This window comes from Amblyraja radiata, chromosome 24 (genome assembly GCF_010909765.2).
Source record: "Amblyraja radiata isolate CabotCenter1 chromosome 24, sAmbRad1.1.pri, whole genome shotgun sequence".
NCBI classification, from domain to species: Eukaryota; Metazoa; Chordata; class Chondrichthyes; order Rajiformes; family Rajidae; genus Amblyraja; species Amblyraja radiata.
Window position 1 is genome coordinate 4,642,357 of NC_045979.1, and position 27,393 is coordinate 4,669,749.

The following is a 27,393-nucleotide window of genomic DNA, read 5'->3' on the forward strand; positions in this document are numbered from 1 at the left end:
ATCATCATCAAAAACCTTCTCAGGTGCTTAAGGAGATAACATTTCACAATGAGTGAGCAAAGAAAATATTAGGACAGGGCTGTAATCTTGGCCAAAAAGGTCAGTTTTAAGGGATATCTTGAGATGGAAGGATTACTCGAGAGACAAGCTCCAGTTTGGGGCCTATGCAGCTAAAGGCCAGTGATGAAATGAAGAGAATGAATGTACTAAAGGCTAGAACAGGAACAACACAAGAAGCTCAAAGTTGTAAATCTGGATGCAGTTGTACAGAGAAATTGCATAATCTGTGAAGGAGCGATGCTCACTTAATGCAGAATGTTTCCAGTTACAGAAACATTCACTGTAACATAGAGAACAAATAACCATTTTCTATACAATGAAGTGTATCAACCAAAATGGAAAAGCTGCATAAAATGACAATGTTATATCAGTCAGATTGGGTTGATTAAGCCTTGTGGACAGATTGTTGAAAATGATTGAGAACTACTTTGTGTACATTATTTGTACTGGTTTTGTGCAAAGCATCTTTCTGTAGAAATTACGTTCATTGGTAGAACTTGCTATAATACTATGTATTCCACCTCTTTCTCTCAGTTTAAAAGAGGACCAATTTCAAAACTTTATTTTGCTGTGCAGCCAATTTGCTGTCGGCCCAGACACATACCTGTGTCTCATTGGCGCACGCTGCACTGCCAACAGACTCAGACAAATACTCAACTTGTCAGGTTGCAATGCAGCGGGAATGAGAAGTTAAAGACTGAGTTCCAGACATGCCAACGGATACCTCAAAAAACAAACCGTTTAATATTGAAGTAGAACGTTGAACTGTGGCACGGGCCATTGTTCTGGATCAGTTAGAGCATGGAAGCAAATGAGAACTTATTGATCCCTCTGCTTTAAAAGTCAAAAACTTAAAACAGAATACGGCTCACAGTGGCGCAGCGATAAAGTTGCTGCCTCACAGCGCCAGAGACCCGGATTCGCTCCCGACTAAGGCAATGTTTGTACGTTCTCCCCGTGACTGCGTGGGTTTTCCACGGGTGCACCGGATTCCTCCCACATTCCAAAGACGTACAGGTTTGTAGGTTAATGGGCATTGGCAAAATTGTAAACATTGTCCCTAGTGTGTGCGATAGTGTAAGTGTGCAGGGTGTTCGCTGGTCGGTGCGGACTCTGTGGGCTGACGGGCTTTCTGCCCTGTAACGCTAAAATCGAAAGGAAATATTTTTTCCAATAAAAATCATAGCATTATTTTGTTTAATGACAGCTACTCAAATAAACATGCCAAATTGCAAATGTATCCTCTGGTTAGTGAATATGGTCACTGAGCACCAAGTAAAGATTTTAATTATAGTGCAAGATTGATCACTAATGTTAAAATATGGCCACAGGAATCTATAATGGAAAGATTGGCAGAAAATGCCTGCGAATGGGCCAACAAACTTTGTGATAGGAAGATGAGTTTACGTGCCATCATTTATTTTCATCTTTTATTGAGCCAAGGATGCAATTGAAAAGCAATATTATGCTCCAAAACTTCAAGTAAATTATCAACAGACTATATATATAAAACCACAGGCCCTTCCACTTCACTGCAAGAAAATCCACGTACCATTCACTGTAAGTTTTGCCTTGTTGGAATAATTTGAGCCAAAGTAATTTGTGACAACACACTGGTAGCGGCCCTCATCTGTAAAGTTGATGTTCCGCAGCTGCAGTACGGTGGTGTATTCAATAAACTCGCCATCTTTCTCTCGCAAGCTGGAGAAGTTGAGGATTTCTGCATCATACAGCAACTCGCTATCCTTCCTCCACGCAGCAGCCATGGGGGAGTCACTGCTGCTGCCAGCTATACAGGTGAAGCTGACATTCATCCCCCTCAGTGCAACAGTGGTTTCGGGGTGGGCGGTGAACACAGGCTTTGGGAAATCATCTAGAGAATAAAACAAAGAGATAGGTCACAATACAAAAACTAAATCACAAGAGTTTGTTTTCCACAATTGGAGTGTAGTACTCATGCTCTGCTTACTCTGAAGTTACTGCTTTCAAGATTGAATGCTCCAGGAATAAATGTAAAATCTTTCCTTAAGAATATATTGCTGAAAGTCATGCTCAGATCATCTGAATTTAACAATATCAAATAAGTAGTGGCTTATGGGCCTGCCCCACTTACGCATTTTTTTCGGCGACTTGCTGGCACCTGTCCTAGTTGCAGCAGGTCGTCGAAAATTTTCAACGTTGAAAATCCTGCGGCGCCCAGAAAAATGTACGACACTTGGGCGACTACTCACGACCATACAGGCATCACCCTGCGACATGTCGCGTAAGTGGGAGAGGCCCTTAAGCAATTCAACCCCCAAAAAAATCAAACCTTTGTCTCCATACATTAAATTTATATTGCTATATCTCCTTATCCATTCATTGATATTTACTTTTATGATTGACTATATCAATACACCCTAACTAACCTAAAATCTTATGGATGCTTATGAATGTTTCTTCAAGACACAAGTTTACTAAGGCAACTTCCATTAGGACCGTGCACAGGGAAGTATTAAAATAAGTCAACAAGACACATGAATATCCAACATATGATTCAGTTAGACAACCACTGAATTATATGACTACTTAAAAACTGTCATATTTGTTAGGGTGGATTTTTTGTGCCTGGATATTGAGGCAGCAGAGGGAAAGAAGAAGAGGAAAGGAAAGGAAAGGTTTCTGGGCCAATATCTGCAGTGCAGCAGATATTGGCCCAGAAACCTTTCCTTTCCTCTTCTTCTTTCCCTCTGCTGCCTCAATATCCAGGCACAAAAAATCCACCCTAACAAATATGACAGTTTTTAAGTAGTCATGTAATATAGCCAATACAAATCCTATTTTAACAAACCAGAGGATGCAGATGAACCACTGCAGTGCTGAAACTAAGAATGCAGTCAGGACATTTGTCAAAAGCTGCTTGGCTCTTGAACAGTGGGGCCTTGAACATGACCATCCACAAAGGAAAAGCATTTTGCACACATGAAACAAGGACAAGAGTGCCGCCATATCAACCACATATGATTCTGCCAACACAATTTGCCTGCTACATGCAAGCTGCATCCAAGAGTTTAGTAGTTTGAGTCAAGCAACCATAACTAATAGCTTGAACAGTCTAGAAAACAACTTTGAAACCAAGAAATGCACGGCTAGTCCATGGAACATGCTTTAATTCTGTATAGCTGTAGAGGTTTTCCCAGGATTATGAATAAGCATTTAAGAGGTTGGTGGAATGGATTTGCCGGCTGCTGCAGACCTGCTCTCATCTTCTGCCATGCGGGAGATTGGTTTGCAGCCGTATCTGAATGGTTGAGATAAACTTCTTGGCTTGACGACATTTGGATGAGGGGATTGAAGGCTTTGTGGCCAAGTTTGCAGACGATACGAAATAAGTGGAAGGGCAGGTAGTCTAGAGGAAACCGGGACTCCTTGGGTTCCGAATGGTCTAATTCTGCTCCAATCACTTATGACCTTACATGTTGGCCTGTTTTTATTTATATTGACAGTGCTCACATTTCCAACATCATAATCTGGGAGGACCAGCATAACATTTTCCCTAGATAATTCTGGAAATTAACATTTCATTCAGGGGGTAAAATTGATTAAAATCCCCAAAAGAACCGATATCTACATCTTAATTTATCAGAGGGAGAACACTGATGTGCCTTCCCGAGCCCGATGGGATTAGTCACAGTCACAGAGGCTGCCGTCAGAAGATCCTTCAGGGGGATGAACACTTGGAAAGCATCTGGACCTGATGACATACCCGGTCGAGTTCTCAAAGCCTGTGCAGACCAACTGGCTGGAGTTTTTGCGGGCATTTTCAACCTCTCATTACTGAGATCTGAGTAAGAGGGCATCAATAACTCCGGTGCCCAAGAAGAGTAAGGTGACGTGCCTCAACGGCTATTGACCAGTGGCACTAACATCTGTGGTGAAGAAGTGCTTTGAGAGGTTGGTTATGGTGCATATCAACTCCTACCTCAACAAGAACTTCGGCCCACTACAGTTTGCCCATCGTCACAACAGGTCATCGGAGGATGCAATCTCACTGACTCTCCACTCCGCACTGGACCACATGGACAATAAAACACTTATGTCAGGCTGTTGTTTAAAAACTCCAGCTTGGCGTTCAATACCATCATCCCCTCCAAGCTGGTTACCAAGCTCACAGAACTGGGCCTCAGTACATCCCTCTGCAATTGGTTTCTCGACTTCCTCACCCACAAACCAGTCTGTTCGAATTAGCAGAAATACATCTTCCTCATTAACAATCAGTACATGAGCACCTTAAGGCCGCGTGCTCTGCCAACTGCTTTACTCACTCTATACTCATGACTGTGTAGCCGGACATAGTGCGAACTCCATCTTCAAGTTCGCCGATGACACCACTGTCGTGGAACAAATATCAGGTGGTTATGAGTCAGAGTATAGAAGAGAGGTCGATCGATTGACCAAATGGTGACAGCACAACAACCTGGCTCACAATATCTGTAAAACCAATGAACTGATTGTGGGCTTTGGAAGAGGTAGGATGACGAGGACCCACAATCCTGTTTACATCATGGTGGAGAGTCAAAAACTTCAAATTCCTGGGCGTGCATATTTCCGACGATCTTTCCTGGACCCAGCACACTGATGCAATTATAAATAATGCACATCAACTCCTCTACATCCTGAGACGATTATGGAGATTCAGTATGTCACAGAGGATTCTCTTGAGCCTATAGGTGTACAGTAGAGAGCGTATTGACTGGTTGCATCATGGCCTGGTTCGGCAACTTGAACGTCCAGGAGCGGAAAAGACTGCAAAAAGCTGTGAACATTGCCCAGTCCATCACCGACTCGGACCTCCCCACTATCAAAGGGACTTATCTGAGTCGCTGCCTCAAAAAGGCAGCCAGCATCATCAGAGACCCACACCACCCTGGCCACACACTCACATTTCACCCCTGCCATCGGGAAGGTGGTAGAGGAGCCTGAAAACCGTAACGTCCCGGTTCAGGAACAGCTTCTTCCCTACACCCACCAGGCCAATAAACACTACAACCACAAATAAGCTCTAAACTACAATAGACTATTGCTGCCTCGCCATTGGTCTGTCTCGTCTTTTTCCTTCTTTGTTGTAAAACATATGTTTTAGTGTATCTTTAGTTTTGTATTATGTGAGGGGCGGTGGAAACTTTTTTAAAATCTCTTTTCTCGACGGAGATGTGACTTTTCCGTGTCGTATCTCCGTCCGCACTGCAGCCTAACATCGAGGAGCTGGCGGTCCCTTTGCTGGGGATCGACCTCGGAAGATCTAACCGCGGGAGCCTGTGGACTTAACATCGTAGAGCTAGCGATCCCTTTGTAAGGGACCAACTTCGGGAGCTCCAAGCACCTCAATCCCGGTAGCTTCGATCGCCGGCTGCGGGAGCTTCGATCACTCTGACTGTGGATGGTTCGACTCCCCGGACCGCGGGAGAAAAGAAGATAAGACTTTATTGCCTTCTATCACAGTGGGGAATGTGGAGGAGCTGCTGTGGTGGATGTTTATGCCAAATATTTATGTAGTTGTGTGTCTTGTTGCTTTTTTGGTATGACTGTATGGCAAATCAAATTCCTTGTATGTTGTAAATTAATAAATTAAGATTATGATTATTATTATTGCACTACTATTGTTTGTTTTTGTGTGTTCGGATGTGTGCGTGTATGTATATATATTATTATATTGTTCACAGTGTACCATGATTACGTATTCTGTTGTGCTGCAGCAAGTAAGAATTTCATTGTTCCATCTGGGACATATGACAATAAAACTCTCTTGACAACTCTTAATTCTGGCTCTTACGGATTACGAAATACACCAAACTATGCTGAATATATCTGAAAAGAATAGATTTAACAAGTTCTTCATTCTCTTATTTTTTGTTACAAGGTTTACATCCAGAAACTCTTTAAGAACTGTTCACAATTACTGGGACCATTATTTAAAGCTGTACTTTATGCTGAATCAGTAGTAAGAAAACTATTTGCTATAAAAGGAGGCGACTAATAAAAAAAAGACAAAGCTACCCAGTGGGTCAGGCAGCATTGCTTGAGAACAGATAGGTGATATTTTGAAGATAGACACAAACTGCTGGAGTAACTCAGCAGGACTGGCAGCATCTCTGGAGACAAGGAATGGGTGATGTTTCAGGTCGAGATTGATATTTTTTGAGTTGGCTATCTCACATCACCAGTGATTGTCTCCAGAGATCCTGCCTGATCCACTTAGTTACTCTAACACTGTCATTTTCTGTAAACCTGCATCTGCAGTTCCTTGTTTCTAAGTGGATTCCCACAAATTAAGTCAGAATAAATATAAATCATACAAACCACAAATGTAGTCCTCCACATCAATATTAAAGATGCTTTTTCCTGCTAGCCACACAGGATGAGCACATTTGGCAGTAACCATGTGCGAAAACTTTTTTTCGATTAGAAACTGAGGCAACCACTTCAACTGGCAATCGCACAAAAGACTGGAAGTGTTCAGCACACTGTGGATAATAAATACCATATTTTTTAATGCATTTTAATATCATGTGCCTTTTAAGAAACCAATACATGCAGTGAATTGCAGGCATAATTAATTCCCAGATAAAGAGCTTGCAGAAGTACAGATAGAGTGGTAACAACAAAAGCCACAATTTCTTTCAGAGCCTCTCATACCCTGCACAAGAGAAATATAGTCCAAGTAGCATTACACAGTTGAGACAATCTGTTAGGCACTTTCCCCCCCCCCTGGTGAATGCTATGTACTTACTTCTCTGTTTCTATCCCAAGTACAGGCCTCGTGGCTGTGAGTCTGGAATCGAGGGGTTAAAGGCTCCTGTACCCGATTGGCCCAGCTGCGTCAGGTGACGGGTGACTCATCTGGAGTATAAAGACCAGAGCTTCCCAGAATTCTCTCTCTTCGTCGTGGACTCTGACTGATAAGCAGTCTGTTGGTGGGGGCCGAGGCAGCCTGACCACATGGCATAGAACTTTGTGTATTTTCACCATTCCTTGTTAACATATATTGTATTGGGACGGATAAGGGCTGACCTTAGAGTTTTCGTGTATTTTGGTTTCAGGGTTGTATCTCTTTGGGCAGGTTTTGGAATCTCCGGTTCGACGGCCCATGGTGTGGCTGGCTGGAGCATTGTTAAATTGTTTGTCGGTTTATCCATATCCCTGACTGGGTTGTTTATATCAGGTTTGAGTTTTGGGTTCCAATGAATCATTAAAACTGTTTTTTGAACCTGAACCTGGTTTTTGACTTGTGTTACGTGGCTCTGAAGTACTTGCATTCGGGAGTCGTAACAAAATGGGGGCTCGTCCTAAGTTTTGAGGACCCTAGACGTTTTTAGGGGGTATTTTTGGTAGGCTTCTGGACTGAGGAAGTCTGTGTGTTGAGAGGGAATTTTTTCTTCCCTGTTTGTGGTAGCATTAGTGCCCAGGTTTTAGCTGGTGTTTTGGGGCTACTTTAGAAATGGAATTTAAGGTGAAAGAATTTGTTGAGGCTCCTAGTCGGGAGTTGTTTGATAGATGTACGAAAGAGCATTTGATTTTGCTGGCTGAGAACTATGCCGTGACTATTGACAAGCATTCAAAGAAACAGTTGTGGGCTGCGTTGGTGGAGGCTGGGGTTTTGCCTGGTGGTACAGACAGTCCCCCACCTTCTGTTCAGCCTGGTCAGAACATGGAGGCCATTATTAAACTGAAGGAGATGGAGCTTGAGTCACAGAGAATTGCCTCTTTGTTAAAAGAGAAAGAGCTCATGCATGCTCTTGAAATGAAACGGCTTGAGCTTGAGGAGGAAACCAAAAGGGCTGAATTTCAGCTGCGGGAAAAAGAAATAGATAATTCCCGGGTTTCTTCTAGGGAACGGGAGTTTGATATGAGCAAGAACATCCGCCTGGTTCCCCCATTTCGTGAGGAGGATGTGGACAAGTATTTCACAGTGTTTGAACGGGTGGCTTTGTCCTTGAAGTGGCCTAGGGACGTGTGGACCTTGCTATTGCAGTGTGTCTTTGTGGGTAAAGCACGGGAGGTGTACTCGTCTTTATCTGTTGAAAGCAGTCTGGACTATGAGTGTGTGAAGTCTACAGTATTAAGGGCTTATGAATTAGTTCCAGAGGCGTACCGGCAGAAGTTCCGGCGCTTTAGGAAGTTTGATAGTCAGACTTATGTGGAGTTTGCTAGGGAGAAGGAGGCACTTTTTGACAGGTGGTGCGCTTCTCAAGGAGTGAAGGATTTTGAGCTACTGCGGGCCTTGATAATTATGGAGGACTTTAAAAACTGTCTCCCTGAGAGGGTTACTACTTACCTTAATGAGCAGAAGGTGAATGAGGTGTCTAAGGCTGCGGTGTTGGCAGATGAGTATGTATTGACTCATAAATCTGATTTTGTTGGGCGATCCTATAGTTTTGGTGCACGGCCGGTTGATCGTGGTGGTGTCGCCGGTGGCAGTGTCAAAGCTGTTTCTGTGCCTGCAAGTGGCAGCACGTTGATACAGGGGGAGGTCCGAGCTGATAGGGTTGACGGAAATGTGAGGACAAATGAAGGTCCTGTGTGCTACTATTGTAGAAGGAGAGGGCACATGTTAAAGTCGTGTCCCGTTCTGAAGCAGAAAAATGCAAAGCCTGTGGCTTTGGTGGGTGCACAGAAGGCACCTGTCGTACCTGAGGTGCCTGAGTCTGATGAGTGTAGGAATTATTCTGCGTTCATCATGAATGGTTTTGTTTCTCTAGAGGATGGGGGTGAGAGAGTTCCAGTATCCATCTTGCGTGATACTGGTGCTACTCAGTCCTTTATATTGGATGGTGTACTGCCGTTTTCTGGGGAATCATCGGTTGGGTCAAGTGTCCCAGTGGTAGGATTCGGGATGGATGACATGGTAGTGCCTTTGCATACCGTGCGTCTCGAGTCCGAGTTGGTTTCAGGCCGGGTAACTGTTGGGTTACGGCCGTGTTTTCCCGTTGGGGGAGTTTCTGTGATTTTGGGGAATTACTTGGCAGGAGGTAGAGTTTTAGTCACTCCTGAGGTGACGGCTGTTCCGATGGTGCAGAGTCCTGATAGATTGGCTATGCAGCATCCAAAGGTCTTCGCAGCTTGTGCTGTCACGAGGGCTATGGCTAAGAGCCAGGCGAAGTTTGAGGATGTGGTGGACCTGAGTGAGAGCATTTTTGGGGATCAGGATGATAGATCCTGTGTTGTGAAGGGTGTTTCTCCATCTCAAGATGGGATAGTGTCTGGAAATGTGCCGGTGTCACTGTCACGTGACCGGCTGGTTGATGAGCAAAAGAGTGATCCAGGTTTATCTGATCTGTTCGACTGCGCAGTGCCTGAGGGGGATATGGATTCCACAGCAAAGGGGTATTTTCTAAGGGATGGCTTACTGATGCGAAAGTGGTCTCCCTTGGATATATCTGGGCATGATGATTGGAGCGTGGTTGATCAGATTGTGATGCCTCGTCGGTATAGGGACGAGATACTCTGTTTGGCTCATGATGGTCCTCTGGGTGGACATTTGGGGGTCAATAAGACGTATGACCGCATCTTACGGAATTTTTTTTGGCCAGGGTTGAAAAAGGACGTGAAACAGCACTGCAGGTGTTGTCACATTTGCCAGGTGGCAGGAAAGCCGAACCAATCGATTGTTCCTGCGCCTTTATATCCAATCCCTGTGGTCGGTGAGCCGTTTGAGCGGATTCTAGTTGATTGTGTGGGCCCTCTACCTCGGACAAGAGGGGGCAACAAGTTAGATATTAAGCATTGTTACTCCAGTGCGTATCATCCTGAGAGCCAGGGAGCTCTCGAGAGGTTTCACCAGACTATGAAATCTATGTTGAGGACTTACTGCCTGGAGTTTGAAAAAGACTGGGATGAGAGGTTCATCTAGTTATGTTTGCGGTGCGTGAGGTCGTGCAGGAGTCTTTAGGGTTCAGTCCTGCTGACCTGGTGTTCGCGCATACTGTACGTGGTCCGTTGAGGGTCCTGAAGGAGAAATGGTTGCAGGAGGATACAAAACGTAGTATTTTAGACCACGTCTGTACTTTTCGCTCTAGACTGAGGAGGGCATGCGAACTGGCAATGGGTAATCTTGCCTCTGCTCAGTCTAGGATGAAGGACTGGTTCGACAGGAAGGAGCCTGTGGAGGTTGATGGGTCGGAGCTAAGTCCTTCTAAGCATGTTTTGGCTGCAGTGGTGCTGCCCCCTGACACGGGTGGTGATGTGGGGGAGGCACGGTTGTCTGTGGCAGTAACGCAGGGAAAGCGGAGTAACTCTGAGGCTTTGGAGACGCTTCCCTTGCGGTTGTCTCATTTGACTGGCATATCCGTGGCAAGGATGATGTATTGGCTGATGCATTGTCGCGCCAGTGATGTCTGTGTTACTGAATAGTTGCTGAAATTTGGTGGTGTTTTTTTTGTTCATTTTCAGAAACTTATTCAGTATCTTTGGGTGGGGGTGTTAGGCACTTTCCCCCCCCCCTGGTGAATGCTATGTACTTACTTCTCTGTTTCTATCCCAAGTACAAGCCTCGTGGCTGTGAGTCTGGAATCGAGGGGTTAAAGGCTCCTGTACCCGATTGGCCCAGCTGCGTCAGGTGACGGGTGACTCATCTGGAGTATAAAGACCAGAGCTTCCCAGAATTCTCTCTCTTCGTCGTGGACTCTGACTGATAAGCAGTCTGTTGGTGGGGGCCGAGGCAGCCTGACCACATGGCATAGAACTTTGTGTATTTTCACCATTCCTTGTTAACATATATTGTATTGGGACGGATAAGGGCTGACCTTAGAGTTTTCGTGTATTTTGGTTTCAGGGTTGTATCTCTTTGGGCAGGTTTTGGAATCTCCGGTTCGACGGCCCATGGTGTGGCTGGCTGGAGCATTGTTAAATTGTTTGTCGGTTTATCCATATCCCTGACTGGGTTGTTTATATCAGGTTTGAGTTTTGGGTTCCAATGAATCATTAAAACTGTTTTTTGAACCTGAACCTGGTTTTTGACTTGTGTTACGTGGCTCTGAAGTACTTGCATTCGGGAGTCGTAACACAATCCAAAAGGAGCATTCCCATCGTATGTCAAATGTATCACACAGCAAATCAAAGGCATCAGCAGAGAATATGTTGAACATCAATCAGAACTAAAAACCTTCACCCAGAAAATACAATGGAGGTTCATGACCTACCTTTCGCTCAATACCTCATCCAGATTAGAGGTGGGAAACCAACAATCATTTAGTTACCATTTCTTTTTATGGTTGGGTTAAAGCAATGGCCCCCTTGGGCTCTTAAATTTTTCTGTGGCCCCCTCCCTGACATAATTAGCGGGAAAAAAGTGGCCCCCTTCATTGAACCTGTGGCCCCCTAAATCCCCAAATTTTTCTGTGGCCCCCCTGAAATTTGCCATGGCCCCAGGTTGGGAATCACTGGGTTAAAGCATTAAAGGATAGAGCAGCAAGCCAGGTAAAACATTAACTGATTAGCCACAATCCAACAAATGGCATTACAGGATTTAGAAGCTGAATTACTTCCTTTTATTCCTGTGTGTTTTAAAAGTCAAACTTCAAAGCTTTTAATTTATAAACCTCACTAGTTATCCAATTAAATTTATAAAGCAACTCCTGTTGACAAAGTAATTAAAGCGTTGAAATAACATGTGTGAAGGTGTCTATATTAATGCTCTCCAATTAGGGGTAATTTTACATAAAATACCACACTGGAAACACCGCCTTTCCCCACTCTCACCAGCATCTTCATTGGTAAACATTAACAATTCAATTGGACAACTTGAACCTCAGTATATGATGGACTAACCAAGCAAAAGATACATTTTATTTTCCTATCTGATCACACCTCTCATTACAGCTCTCAATACTCATGCACTCTTTCAAAGCACCCTGGGTTGCCAAAATCAATTTCTCATTTATATGTAGAATATCCATAATTCATTGCCCACATCCACATCCTATCTCCACCCCAGTGTCACTTTTCTGCATTAATTGACAATAAAGATACCTAGGTGGAGGCTTAACGCATGACTGAAGAGCATATTTAATCAGGAAGAGGCTTTCTAATTAAATTAACGTGCAGTTTTAATTGACTAGAATGATTTTAAATACTCACATTTCCTTAAGTATCATTTGAGAAAAAGAATTTCCTTGAAGTGACATTATGGCATTATTGCTCAAGTCTCTAAAAGGAAGGAAATAAAACTGTTTAAATAGAAGCTAAAGGGAATAGACACAATTGCACAGGATTTTAACATAACAGCGAGATTAACAGTGACTTGTTTGTATGGATTTGGAACTGGCCTACTGATAGACAGAGGGTTGCCTTGGAATGACAATTTCAGGCTGGAGTTCTATGAGCAGCAGAGTTCCACAGGGATCTGTGTGGAGACCTCTGCTGTGTGGGATATACGCATGACTGGAAGAAATGTAGACAGGTTGGTTAGTCAGTTTGCAGGTGGCACCAAGATTGCTGGGGTCACAGACTGTGACGAAGGGTATCAAGATATACAACATATACATCAAAATAGATCAAAGATCAGCAACAGAAACAAGCAGATTAAACATCTGCCATTTCTCTGCCCAAGTGCACGGTGTTGTACTATGGGAGGTCAAATGCAAGGCGAAAACATGCAATTAATGGCATGACCATCAACTGCGTTGATGTACAGCGAGATCTTGGGCTCCAAGTCCACAACCCCCTGAAAGTGGCAACACAAATAGACAGAGTGGTAAAAAAGGCATATGCTTGCCTTCAGAGGTCAGGGTATTAAGCACTAGAGTCAGGACATCAGCATGTAGCTTTAAAGGATTTTGGTTAGGCCACTTTTGGAATATTATGTGCAGTTCTGGTCGTCCCATTACAGGAAGGATGTACAGGCAAATGAAAGGGTGCAGAGGTTTACCAGAATGTTGCATGGATTAGGGGACATTAGCTATAGGGACAGATTTAGGATGTTTTTTTCTGGAACGCCGGAGGCTGCCTTGAGAGCTGATAGAAGTATGTAAAATTATTAGAATCATTGGGTAGACAATCAGAACCTCCCCCCCCCCCCCCCCCAGGAAGGAAACAAATGTAGGGGGCGAACATGATAGTGGAATTTAAGAGGCTTTTATATAGGCAACTAAATATGCAGGGAATGTAGGGATACGGATTATTTGCTGGAAGATAAGAGATGGTCTTAGCAGGTTTGGCACAGACACTGTGGGCCGAAGGGACTGTTCTTTTGCTGTTCTATAACAAAGTGTCTCTCATGCTTGTGAAAGGTCAGCAACACCTCCCCAACACAAAGAACTGAAGCAGTTGAAGGAAGGTGACTTAGTTGGAACAGTGAGAGTACTACTTCCGCTCTTCACATGATTTGTACCTGCTCGTATGAACAAACATTTTATTAAAGTAGTCTTCAAAGTCTAAATAAGTGAATAGATTTTGAAAAATGGAGCTAATGAATCATACAGCATGGAAACAGTGATGATTGGATGATTAAGTCTGTACTAACTATCAAGCAACCTTTTACCATAATTCCATTTTATTCTTCGTATATTCCCATAAACTACCTTGATACTACTATTCACGCATTAAGGCAATTTGTAAATTACCTCTCGTCTTCAGGAAGTGGAAGGACACCAGAGTACCTGGAGATAAACCATGCCATCACAGGAAGAATAGGCAAACTTCACATAGACAGCAGCTTCACAGAGATCAGGATTTAAAATCCGCCACTGAAGCCAACAGCTCTATTGTGTTAACTAGTCTATTTTTCAATGCTAAAAAACAGACAGAACATATGGGCTGAGAAAAGCATCTTATGATTAATTCCTTCACTTCCAAGTAGGCAATAGTGATTTTGAATTAACATAGTTATTTCAGGGCCACCATATCAGCTGAACTATTTGACTCAAACGGCAACAATGAGGAAAACCAGCACATAACAGTGGCGCAGCGGTAGAGTTGCTGCCTTATCTGGGGATCCTGGTTAGAGACCTGGGTTAGATCCTGACTAAGGGTGCTTGTCTGTACGGAATTTGTACGTTCTCCCCGTGGGTTTTCTCAGAGATCTCCAGTTTCCTCCCACACCCCAAAGACCTATAGGTTTGCAAGTTAATTGGCTTGGTATAATTGTAAATTGTCCCTGGTGTGAAGGATAGAACTAGTGTACAGGTGATTGTTAGACGGTGCGGGCTTGGTGGGCCGAAGGGCCTGTTTCCGTGCTGTATCTCTAAAACTATAAACAACACTTTATTTTTCTGATTTAGTAAATGAAAGCAGAATGTGGTAATTTCAATATATATTTATGGTATTCTCATTTTAATTGCCAGTGAATTGAAATGTATTTGTACTCACAGGTATTCAAGGGTTGTTAGTCCAGAAAATGCTTTATTTGTGATGGACGTTATTTTGCTTCCCTGCAGAATCCTACAAAGTATAAAGAGACAATTGACAGATGACAGTTAACACTGTGCATTTCAAAAGTTGTCTAACAAACTGGTAGTTCCTTTTGTTCAGATTTTAGGAGTCACAACATGCAATTTGGGCTAGGTTATGTCTTCCTTATTACAGCTGCTGACAAATGCATTCATAATTCAATGTTCCAACAAAAGCTGGATCTTGGTGGTGGCAAAAATGATTTAATAGGCAAAATAATGTCAACACTGAACAGAACAGCTGTTTGTTTCTTACCAAAGTAATGCCTTAGACAGAGCTGCAATTTTGTTGTTACAACTGATTTGTACTTGAGTATCCAAACTGATGATCTTTTTGTACCTCAAACTAACTTTGCTTTATTGGTCATTTACCAGAACATCGTGGACACTTTAATTCAAATCAAAATTTCCACTGGATAAGGCATCGGACCATAAGATGAGGTTTTAAAACTGAGAGAATGCGTGTGTTCAAATGATCACCGCAACATAACATTGAAGCTGTTATTAAACCTCAGACACGTCTGCTTACAGGAAAGGACATTAGGCCTGGAGGAAGCCAAATTGGATACAGCTTCACTTAAGCAGTTCAGTAAAAATGCTATACGTGCATATTACTCTGCTTAATTTGAGCAATATCTTGTGTGGGGTGATAGGAGGAAAGAGGATGGAAAATAATCAGCACAAATATGGATTAACTTTGAAATTCTTAGCTTTGAGGGAGAACACCTATTGTAGTGGGAAAAAGCGGAGGCCAACACAAAAATGCAACATAATAGGAAGGTACATAATCACAATATACATACAAATTTTGCAGCTTGTCTAATCCAGTGAAAGCACCATTTGAATCCTCAATCGCCCATGAGATTTCGTTATTCCTCAGATCACTGTAGGAACAAACGCACCTTTATTAGATTTTACAAACAGTATGGGAAAGTTTAGCAAATTCATAAGAACACAGCTTTGAATTTTTAAAGCCCCATTTAAAATATGGATCAGACAGCCAAATTAATTGAACATGTCCTGTTCTTGATGACCGATATCATCATAAGAGGTCTGAGCATAAATTCTGAGAATGTGAAGAGTCAGAATGAATGAAACACAATGAATATCACCAGAATAGACAAAAACAGGCTAAACATTCTTGTTAAAGGCATGTGACTAAATAGATCTGCACTGGTTCTTGTTTTTAAACTACAAGCACTATTAACTTCAAGTTATGAAACACACTTAAGTTTTAAAGTCTGACTTTGCTTTTGGGGGAAGTCTTTTCTTGCAAGGTATAATTAAAATATATATTTTTACCATGTCCATAAAAGATAGAGTAGAGTGAACAACTGCAGGAACAGAAAACAGTGCAGCGAGTCCAAGACGTTTGTATCAGAATCCCAGAACTTAAAGACTCTTTATAAAACTTGTGCCTGGGGAGATACTTTTTCCAGACATTTTTAGTCGGAACTAGGGAGAAATTGGTGAATTTCAGAATGAAAATATTGAATATTTTCCTTTCAGTTTTAAAGCTGTATATATTGTATGCAAATACTGTGGCAAATGGGCAATGCATCTTTGATGTTTGTCAATGGCATTCGTAGCAGAAATCTGGTGTGAAGTTAGTTTCCTCTGTTCAATTTGTGCTTTGAGAATAGAACGCCTGTGTTCAGAGGCCCAAGGACGTTGCATCTCTGACATGAGATTGTGCCTTTGTGGACCAAAGGCATTACATAAAAACATAGGTGCAGGAGTAGGCCATTCAGCCCTTCGAACCAGCATTGCCATTCAATATGATCATGGCTGATCATCCAAAATCAGTACCTTGTTCCTGCTTTTCCCCCCATATCCCATGATTACCACAAGCTTCCAATTCTACCACATTGAGATTCAAATTGTAAAATTCTGATGTTTAAACAAAAGCTATTTCATTTAGCGTTATTACCAACTTTATTTTGACAAAAGATGTTAGAACAGTCTGAAGAAGAATCTCGACCCGAAACGTCACCTATTCCTTTTCTCCAGAGATCCTGGCTGACCCGCTGAGTTACTCCAGCATTTTGTATCTGTCTTCTGTTTCTACTCTTTTACCCTTGCCCTGATCAATTAGTTTTCCCTTTTCCACACAGCTGCTCAGGCATCAATAGCTGGAGCCTTGTTAATCAGTAATGCCTGGAATGTGAATATGCTTGGTGACCCTGAACTGAAGAAACTTACCAGCCATTTATTTTTACACCCTGCCCCCATAGTCAAAATAACACACGTTAAATTGTTCCCTTTCTGTTTTGAAGCACTTTGAACCAATCTAGATTAATTGTGATTACGTATATACTAATGGTTAAATCAGGGGACAAAAATTTCCCATTACACAATCCCATTCAGTTTAATTTAGGACTTTTTAAAACATCAACCCAGTTCAGTATTTCAACGGTGAAGTTTAATTTACAAATTACTTGGGTGCGGAAGGGGGAAGAGGAGGAAGGAATAATTTGGTATATGGCAATAGATACAGTAGAGTAAAACATTTTTTGCATTTTTTATTGAATAGTTGGCAACTCCATTCTTAATGCAACTTGGTACCAATTTATTTTCCTGTAAATTTTAAATAACTATTTACGGATCAGGAGCCAAATGAATGCTGACAGTCGAATTTCTACTATATGCGCCACAGGACTTTCCAACCTCTGCAGTTTTCGCCATATTGCAAATAAAACTATGCACCTCAGATAGAAAACTTGAAGCACCATTTTCCTTCAGTGCAAATTTTGTTCCTGATATTCACAGAAAATGTTCATCAATGACCTGTGTTTGTAACAAAAACCACAGCAAGAGAGGTTCACTATCCATTGTAGTCGATAATGACTGAGATAGAGGACAAGTTCCATTCAGCAATGATTTCCATGCCCACTGCAAGTTTAGGTCTGCATTATGTGTTACCAAAAAACTTAGATAAGTTAAAGGTACAGATTTTGGGATGTGATGTGTAAATGATACATTTTTGTTCCTTTATTGAACAACCTTATTTATTCCGCATACTTACAGCGTGAGCAGGTTAGACAAGCCGTTAAAAACTCCATCAGCGATGTAACTCACTCGGTTGTCTCCCATGTTCAAATTCTCAAGCAATTTCAAACCCATAAATGTAGACTCATCTAAACGAGTCAACTGGTTATGGGTCATGTCCCTAAAATAAAATGCACAAAATTATTGAGGTTGCAGCTTATTTTAATACTACTCCACCACCTTATTTACAATAACTTGATCATTCATAATTCAGACGTACAACACTGCGCATGTCAGTCAATATTAATTATAGAAGATTTAAACCGGGGAAACATTTTTTTTTTTTAATTGAGCCATGTCGATTGGCATTTTCCTTGTTAAACCTGGAGGTTCTGGAGCACTTACTGCATTTCAAACCCTTTATTACGTTCTTGACATGAAATGGTGATGTCAGAAGAACAATCCATGCAGGAACCCGTCTATACCCACAGGAAAATAAACTAGTTCAAAGGCAGAGTGCAGATAGACAGCCCGGATTTATATCACAAAAAGCATACCAAAACAGACTACTTTGAGTAAACACTTCAATAACATACCAGTGAGGAAAGAAAGTACTGGCATCAGTTTCTTAATGCCACTATTATTTCTCCTTTTAAAAAAAACTGGAGCACACAGATCATTATTTCATATTAATTATGAAACAATTTGAAGTTAAAGATCGTGTATGCACAGATGTTTCACATCAGCTTTGAAATTTCACAACCAATACATTCGGACAAATGACCAAATGAAAAGGGCTCGTTTTCAAGACTTAAAAACCAAAGAGAGGCAGAAACGGAGGAAAACTGAAAATAAACATCCATTGCTCCCCCTGAAGCCAGCATAACTTTTCTTAACTCAGTGGCTGAAACCATCGTCTACAGTAATTAAAAACATGATTCTACATGAAGCCATGTAGTATCAGAAGGATGAAGGAAGAATGAAACAAACCCACAGCTCAGTCAGTTTCTGACAGAACTCCCAGGCATCAGCACTTATCCTGGCAATGGCATTCTGGCTCAGGTGCAGCTGTTGCAGGAGTTTGAGGCCATACAGCCAGCCCTTGGTAACTTCGGTCAAATTATTGTGTTCCAAGTCCCTAAAACAGAGAATAAGTACATCCATTTGTTCCCCCCTGAGGTTAGCATAACTTTTCTTAACTCAAGTCGTGTAATAATTTGGGCAAAAAGACGATAAAAAGCACACTTAAACATACTACAATAAACCTTTTAGTTATTACGGACCTCTTTTTATAACGGATTTTGATTACAACGGATGGACTACTGACCTTCGCCAGGCCGGGCAACCAAGACCACCCCAGGCTCATACCCCCTCCCCAGTCACTTCCTGGCCAGGCTGCCAATACCACCGTTGGCCTGCATCAACTCCCCAGTCCTTCCCAGGCTAGGCTGCCGATGCCGGCCCTGGCCCACACTGCCTCCGTGGCCGCTTCCAGACTAGGCTGCCAAGGTCACCCCTGGCCAGCACTGCCTTCCCGGCTAGGCTGCCTACACCACCCCCAGCCCACACCGACTCCCCAGTCACTTCCAGGCCGGGCTTCCAATGCCACTGCCGACCCACACAACTTCCTCAGCTGCTTCCTCGTCGTGCCTGCCACCACCGCCGACCCGTAAAAACAAGGATTTACTACAATTTAGGGAAAAATGTCAATACCATTCCAGTCGCAAAAGAAAGAGCCCTTGCACGAGTTTCATAATGCTACTATTATTTACCATTTAAAAAAAGTCTGGACTACACAGTTTATTTCATATTAACTATAAAACAATTGTAAGTTAAAGATCATGTACACAAATGCTTCACAGCAGAATTAACATTTTACAACCAATCCATTCGGACAGATGATCAAATGCATTGTCAAAGGGCTAGTTTTTATGACACTTAAAAAGCAAAGAGAAAGGGACGAAAACAGAAATGAAATATCCATTTTGTCTCCCAAAGCTAGCATAATTTTCTTAACTGAGTTCCACAATAATTTGGACAAAAATTCCTGAAAGAGTCAAAATAAAAACAATCAAATTTGAAAAGCAAAATTTGGCCTGGTGCTAAATCATTAAAAAAAGTTATTTAAAAAAAATCTTAGTAAAGTTTAGATATGCATGCAACGGCGCTAACTCTTTTTCACACAAAGGGTGGTGGATGTATGGAATAAGCAGCCAGAGGAGGAAGTTGAGGCAAGGATTATGCCAACATTTAAGAAGCAGTTAGACAGGTACATGGATAGGACAGGTTTGGAGGGATATGGACCAAATGCTGGCAGGTGGGACGAGTGCAGCTGGGACATGTTGACCGGTGTGGGCAAGTTGGGCTGAAGGGCCTGATTCTACACCGCACCACTCTATGACTCTATAACTACCATGTTGAATTAAGGTTCAACTCCACAGCCAGGCAGACTATTATGGCCCAAATATTACATTCAAAAACTGGGCAAATTTCAGCAAGTTAGTTGCATCATCAAAAAGTGCAAAGATCAGGCGAGGAGAAATCAAGTCTGTGGGTGCTCTAGACCCAAGAAAGCGGTTGACTTATCAGAGGAAGACAAATTAATGCATTCTTACTTTGCTTTAACAATTACTTTTAATTTAATTACATTCTATTAATCACTTCAAAACTCCAGTAATCCAATATTTTCCTAAATGGCTTGACAAGATTTAACTGTCCTACAAAAGTACTTACAACTCCTCAATTTCATTGAGCCCCCAAAAGGCACCGTCCTTGAGTTCATTGATCTCATTGCGCTGCAGTTTCAATGACTTCAACGAGTCAAGGCCATGAAATGCAAGACTCTCGATAATCCGGATTCTATTGCGTTTTAGTTCTCTGTTGAAATATCAAGACATAAATTCAAACTGTGTGGTTAAGACTTCCCTTAAAAAGACCAAAATTGACAAGGATTTAAAAAAAAAAAATCTGTGTTAGCAGCGACAGGTTGAAAGTGCACCATAATGTGACTTTTAGTACAAATTCCTAAGTTGCAATAGATGGTTATACATATCTCATTTCACTTCAGTGATAAGTAATGTAACAAATATGACTGTACTCGCCAGACTGGATGTTGACAATCTTATTCAGCAAATTAAATTCTACCTACATTCAGCAATTTTTTGTCCACTTGGGAGTTCTAACATGACAGAACTAGAACAAGTCAATTGTGCAATGTTTTTGATTTATCTCAGTCATGCTTAAGGATGAGCCTTATTTATGCTGCCGTAACCCAAAATCATCCGGCCCGCAGGCGGATCTTTTCCCCCCGTAATCATCCGGCCTGCCGGGCGCTCCGAGCAGCGGCCGAGTGCCTCGAGCAGTGGCCGAGCTCTGGCTGTACCACACGGCCGCGCACCTTCTGTGAACACGTTTTAAGAAAAAACTGCAGATGCCGGAAAAATTGAAGATAGACAAAAATGCAGGAGAAACTCAGCGGGTGAGACATGCAAGGATTGCATGAAGCTGCCTCACCCGCTGAGTTTCTCCAGCATTTTTGTCTACCTTCTGTGAACAGGTGATTTGATGCCTGCCATCCGGGGCGGGATCCATGTGTACACGTGATAGATGTGGCCCGCCATCCGCTCACAGACATGCGTCCCGGCCCTTATGCAGAACAAGGTTGCCGACCCCTGCTGTACAAGCTGTGTACAAAGAGGGCTTCATAGGATCATACAAAATAGGAGTAGGCCATTAGCCCACAGCCTCTGCTAATATTTTCGGTAGCAAATTCTAAAGATTAATGCAAAAGAAACTGCTCATCTCCATCCCTAATAGGTTTATTTATTCCAAAACTAAACTCCCAGCTCTAGATTTCTTCAGCGGGTGATGCATATTCTTAACAATAGAACTTTAGAAATAAATTAATGTTAAGATTCCAGCAGATTCAGATAACACTTCAAAAACAAGATCTACTTGCATCGATACACTTTTTCAATAGTTATATAATTTAGCATAGAGACAGTATAATAGATATTATGACTATTTTACATCTTGAAACTTTTGGGCAACAAGTTTGACAACGTGATTCTTGGGCCACGATGTCTATGTCGAACACGTTGGAAATATATCAAAAATAAAATTGTTGAAAATACTTACCACCCAGAAAATACTCAGAAACAGTTAACATAAATTATGTTTTGTCATGAATGTAAAACATTAACAGGGTTTCCCTCACCACAGACATTGACCGCCTGGCATATTCTACCTAGAACAGATTGGCTTGCTTCAAATACCAACACAATCAATTTACATTGAACAAGTCACTATTAATCTCAAGGTACTACTTCTCTGAAAGTTGCAGTAACCTTTTTCTCATGTTTTAAATAGACATGCTTCTGCGATTTGAATAATAAAAAACTCACAGATACTGAAGATGAGGCAACCGGAAGCTCTTTGGCTGAATGACAGAAATTTTATTTCTGTTCAGTTTGAGGACCAGCAAGGTGCTGGAGAGATTATCAAAGCAACCTGGCTCAAGGACCATTATTCGGTTGTTGTTCAAATGTCTGTAAATTAGATAGATATTAAGTTATTAAAAAATGAAACTCATTTTTACTCATACAATATCAGATATCAGAATACCAGATATGCTTCCCACCGTTCCAATTTAACAGAGGGAGAACGATGGTAGAATCGCTCGCTGCACCCAGACTGCACATAGCGATAACATGATTTTCAGAACCAAGTACAAAACAAGATTCAAGTCTTCATTAAATCTAGGATTACTGGAAACAATATTAAAGGCTGCTAATGCATCGGCCTCAGGAGCTTTGGCTAAACTGTTTTGGGTTTATTAAAGGTAGACACAAAATGCTGGAGTAACTCAGCAGGTCAGGCAGCATCTCTGGAGAGACTGGGTGACATTTCGATTCGAGACCCTTCTTCAGACTGATTAGCTGCCTGAATACTGCTCTGTGTATATTTCTTAATCCTTTTTAATGTCATATCTGCACCCAGCTTAATGCATTTTCCTCATTCAAAACAAATTAACGTTACCACAAGAAACAACCGACAATCACGTACAAATCTATAACTAATGCAATATATATATAATGTATAGAATAGCTCCACATAATAACTTTCAGAAAGTTAAAGAGCAACCTCTCCAGCATGAATCCCAAGTGTCACTTATCCAACGACTAAAAGATGTACAAGTTTAATGCACATTCTGAACACTTCAACAAGCAATAATAAAATTCCTTTACACCCAGGGGATGTCTTTTCAAGCTGTTCAGATTCACACAGGTACCATTTTCCTAAGTGAAGTCTGCACGCACAACTTGAAGAACATATCCCATTATGTCCACAAAGAGCAGAGTGGTGGCGCAGCAGGAGAGCTACTGCCTTACAGCGCCAGAGACCCCGGGTTCAATCCTGACTACGGGTGCTGTCTGTACAGAGTTTGTATGTTCTCCCCGTGACCTGTGTGGGGTTTTCCCCAGGATCTCCGATTCCTTCCCACACGCCAGAGATGTACAGGTTTGTAGGTTAATTGGCTTTGGTGAAATTGTAAATTGTCCCTGGTGTGTGTAGGATAGTGTTAATGTGCGGGGATCGCTGGCGTGGGCAGACTCGATGGGCTGAAGGGCCTGTTTCCGCGCTGTATCTCTAAACTAAACTACAAATACAAATTGGCAGAGACTGAAGGAGCTTTAATCTGGGAAAATTATCCAGCATGCCAAAAAGCACTAAAGCCTTGCCCCATTCAGCAAGTAACAATGCATCCATCAAGTAACAATGTATCTGAAGAAGGGTCTCGACCCGAAACGTCGCCTATAATTTCTCTCCATAGATGCTGCCTCACACGCTGAGTTTCTCCAGCATTATTTTCTTCTTTCGATTTTTCCAGCGTGTATAGTTCCTGTTTAAACAATGTATCCATCAGTGTAGGATTACATGATGCAGAGCAGAAAGATTCTCCTGGCCACTACTTTGGGTCTATCCTTCTGAAAGAACAGGTAGACAAAATGTTGGAGTAACTCAGCGGGATGAGAAGCATCTCTGGAGAGATGGGATGGGTGACGTTTCGGGTCGAGACCCTTCTTCAGACTTGTTTGCCCAATTATCCACATCTTGGCCCAAAACGTCCCCATCCCTTCTCTCCAGAGATGCTGCCTGTCCCGCTGAGTTACTCCAGCATTTTGTGTCTAGCCACATTGATTGATTGATTGAAGGATACAGCATGGAAACAAGCCCTTGGCCCACTGAATCCACTCCACCCATTCACACTAGTTCTGTTATCCCACTTTCTCATAAACTCCCGACACACTTGGGGGCAATTTTACAGAGGCCAATTAACCTACAAACCCGCATGTCTTTGATTTGTGGGAGCAACCCCAGAGCTCCCAGAAGAAATCTACATGGTCACAGGGAGAACATGCAAACTCCACATAAACAGTCAGGATCGAACCCGGGTCTCTGGCGCAGTGAGACAGCAGGGCTAACAGCTGTGCCGCCCAGATTGAGTCCTGGAGATTGGAATGTTAAAATAGTAAGGGTTGCACTTCAATCTTCAGTAATGTAGAGGGTTGGAATAACAATCTACAGACCAGACTCCAGTTCAAATCCCACCACAGTAGCCTAGCAATGTAAATTCATTTAATAATTTTGGAATTTGAAATGCTATAAAGTTGGACTGATAACCTCAAAAATTACCAGATTGTTGAGAAAGGTAATTTAGTTCAGTAATGTTATTCAAAGGAGCAAACCTAATATTCTTATTTTGTCTGTCCCGTGCATGGCTCCAGACTTGCCAAGTGAGTGGACTGTAAATTAGAAAAGCAAGCTATTCAGTTCACGGGTAATTAGGCAAGTACAAAATTGCTGCCTTGCCAATAACACTCAGATTCTGGAAACAAATAAACAGTGGGAATGTTTTCTGGAAATATGTAGAGCTGTATCTACATTTAGTAATAAGGTAAAATATTTATTTGACCAGCTACAAATCACCAGAAACTTTATAGAGCAGAGGTGAAATCAAATGTATAAGCCATTCCATGCATCTGAAAATAGCACTGGTTAAGAAATGTTCCAGGCTAAAAACGATGCTTGTGCCCCTCAGAACTCTTGCCCACTGACTGGAAAAACACAATGGTGCAGCAGACTCCATGGAGCCGATCACAATGGGCTGGAATCATATGGAAATCCAGAGGACACAGCTCAAAGACTTCAGTGCCTTTTCAATTAGAAGCATGAAATTCCGCAATTAATCTACTCCATTCTAAGTCGGGATTTCACCTCTCCTACATGGATATAAAAAAAACTATGAACCTTAACAGTGATTGGAGATGGACTCAAAACATCTTTTCAACGTTAAACAAAACAAAAAATCTTCAAGACGTTCTGCTCAAGTTACGCTAAATACTTTAATGGTGGGGTAGTTAGTCACTTCAATAAACTGTCAGTCTCACCTTGCTGAGTGCAAGCTACATAAAAGGCCTATTCAGAAACATTTAGTTAATGACTAATCTGGTAAGCAAGGAAGAAAATGAACAGTGGAAAGGCAGAGCAAAATGCATTTTCAACATTTAAATTTTGGTGGAGGAAGGTCACATGCTTCAATGGCGAACAAAGTTGAAATGGTACAGAACTCCAAATTCCTTGGCATTAAAATTGTGGACCAAGCACATTGAAGCAACTGTCAAGGCGGTACACTAAATACCTCGACTTCCTTGGGAGACTAAGAAAATTTGGCAGATCTCCATTGACACCTGGAAACTTTTACAGATACACCTCAGGAAGCACATTGTCAGGCTGTATCACAGCATGGATTGGGAACAGCTTTGCCCAAGATCGCAAGAACTTTCAGAGAGTCGTGGATGTAGCCCAGTCCATCATACAGATGACCCCATGTTAGACAAAATTGCTGGAGAAACTCAGCGGGTGCGGCTGCATCTATTGAGCGAAGGAAATAGGCAACGTTTCGGGACGAAACCCTTCCGGGTTTCGTCTCGAAACGTTGCCCATTTCCTTCGCTCCATAGATGCTGCCGCACCCGCTGAGTTTCTCCAGCAATTTTGTCTACCTTCGATTCTCCAGCATCTGCAGTTCCTTCTTGAACATACAGATGACCCCATCATTGACCCCCATCTACACTCCACGTTGCCTCGGAAAAGCAGCCAATTTCATAGACTTGTCCCACCATGGTCATTCCTTCTACAATCTCCCATTCGACAAAAGATACAGAAACATGAAAACCCACACTGCCAGATTCAGCGACAATTTTTTCCCCTCCATTATCAGGCTTCTGATCAGTCCTTGCATAAGCTACGGCATTGTCCAGCTCACCTCTACACCATTGGGCTTTGTCTCAGGAAGTGGTGCGCTATAATGATGAGAACTATATTCTGCGCTCTGTATCAACCCATTGAACTTGAGTTTGACTTAATTGTATTATGTATAGTATTACCTGATCAGATTGAAAAACATGCAAAACAATGCTTTTCACTGTGACAATGATAAACCTTAACCTATCTGAAAATCAGAAAAACATTATTGGTGAAACCTGGGGCTTTCCAAAGATAGGGATAAATACAAGTTAGGAAGAATGAAAAATATGTTTATTGTTATCCAACAAAAAAAATGAAGATCTTGTTGGCAAATCTTCTCTACAAAACTACTGCACTTCTCTCCTGCCCACTTCTTCCTGCATGTTGCTCCAGCACAGCATTGTTTAACAATACTGTATTACTTAGATAATTGATTTATCATTTATTCTTACAAAAGGTACAAGTGTTTAAAAAAAACAAAACAATTATGGTTTTGAATTGTAAACAGAAAATTAAAATATACAATCTACCATAGGTTGAGATATACACACAGATCAGAAGAACAGAATCCTTGTACATAATCAATCCATCCCTGTATATCAAGAAATAATAAGCCTTTATCATAGATGCCAAAGCTATTCCACATGGACTTCACGTTTCAGTTCACCTAATTTGGCCCCTCAGTTTAGCATTCCATTTATCTACTTTCTAATTCCGAGTAGTGCCCAAACAAAACTGTTGAAGTACATTGTTATGATGCACTATAGCTATAAAGCAATAAAGGTAATGAAATGTTTAATTACGCACAGGTTTTTCAGTTGCATTATTGGAAACGAAGTCGTTTTGATTTCTGAAAGCATGTTTGAACTCAGATCTAAAGTCTCCAAAGAGCTGTATGGCTGAAGATCCATCAAAATCAACTCTGCCAGCCGGTTATGTGTCCTGAAAAGTAAAATAGCAAATATATCAAAACTGAGGTTCTTCGTTCTTAATGAATATTTTCCCTTACACCCAATGAATCTTCTGAAATCTTCAATAACAATGATGCAAACACTCATATTTAATTACTTAAAAGAAACACCACAGAACATAAACCAGTGGCTGAAGTAATGTTAAAGGAAGAAATTAAGATTAGAAGACAATCTCACAAGGGGGGGGGGGGGGGGGAAAGCTGAACACCAGTTAGTCCTATACCTGTTACAGGTGAGATTTGCAGCTTTGAGCAGTTGCCAACTTGGGGACAAAAATATTAAAGCATTGAATAGATTAAAAACTCAAATAATCTCTTGTATCACTGCTCCATCTTACCTTACCGGTGATGTCTTATTACAATACTGGTGCAAGAAGCTTTGCTTCTGCTGAATACATCACAAAGTAATGAGCAAGGAAAAGGAAAGATTGGCAAGGTGCACCGTAGCAGTTGAAGCACAATTTTGGAATAATGTAGCACAAATTATTTTAATTGTATTGTTATACAATGTATTACTACACTGTTATGCAACTGTATCATGTTATATGATGTGAGAGAACGAGAGATTATTACTTTCCCAGGAACTATTATCTATTACTTATTTGTCAAAAAATATTGACGGGTCAGTGTAAAAAGGGGGCCA

At 41.7% G+C, this 27,393-nt stretch overlaps 1 protein-coding gene across 1 annotated transcript in view; it reads right to left on the reverse strand.

Moving 5' to 3' along the window:
- lrig2 (leucine rich repeats and immunoglobulin like domains 2) overlaps nucleotides 1-27,393 on the reverse strand; it is a 67,093-nt gene that overhangs the window by 13,177 nt on the left and 26,523 nt on the right. Inside the window, exons 4-13 of the mRNA XM_033042304.1 lie at nucleotides 26,588-26,722; nucleotides 21,875-22,018; nucleotides 20,205-20,348; nucleotides 18,466-18,609; nucleotides 17,509-17,652; nucleotides 15,287-15,367; nucleotides 14,404-14,475; nucleotides 12,175-12,243; nucleotides 6,400-6,563; nucleotides 1,613-1,933 (exon numbers count right to left, since the gene is read on the reverse strand). Coding sequence (XP_032898195.1) covers nucleotides 1,613-1,933; nucleotides 6,400-6,563; nucleotides 12,175-12,243; nucleotides 14,404-14,475; nucleotides 15,287-15,367; nucleotides 17,509-17,652; nucleotides 18,466-18,609; nucleotides 20,205-20,348; nucleotides 21,875-22,018; nucleotides 26,588-26,722 — 1,418 coding nt within the window. The remainder of the gene's footprint in view (nucleotides 1-1,612; nucleotides 1,934-6,399; nucleotides 6,564-12,174; nucleotides 12,244-14,403; nucleotides 14,476-15,286; nucleotides 15,368-17,508; nucleotides 17,653-18,465; nucleotides 18,610-20,204; nucleotides 20,349-21,874; nucleotides 22,019-26,587; nucleotides 26,723-27,393) is intronic.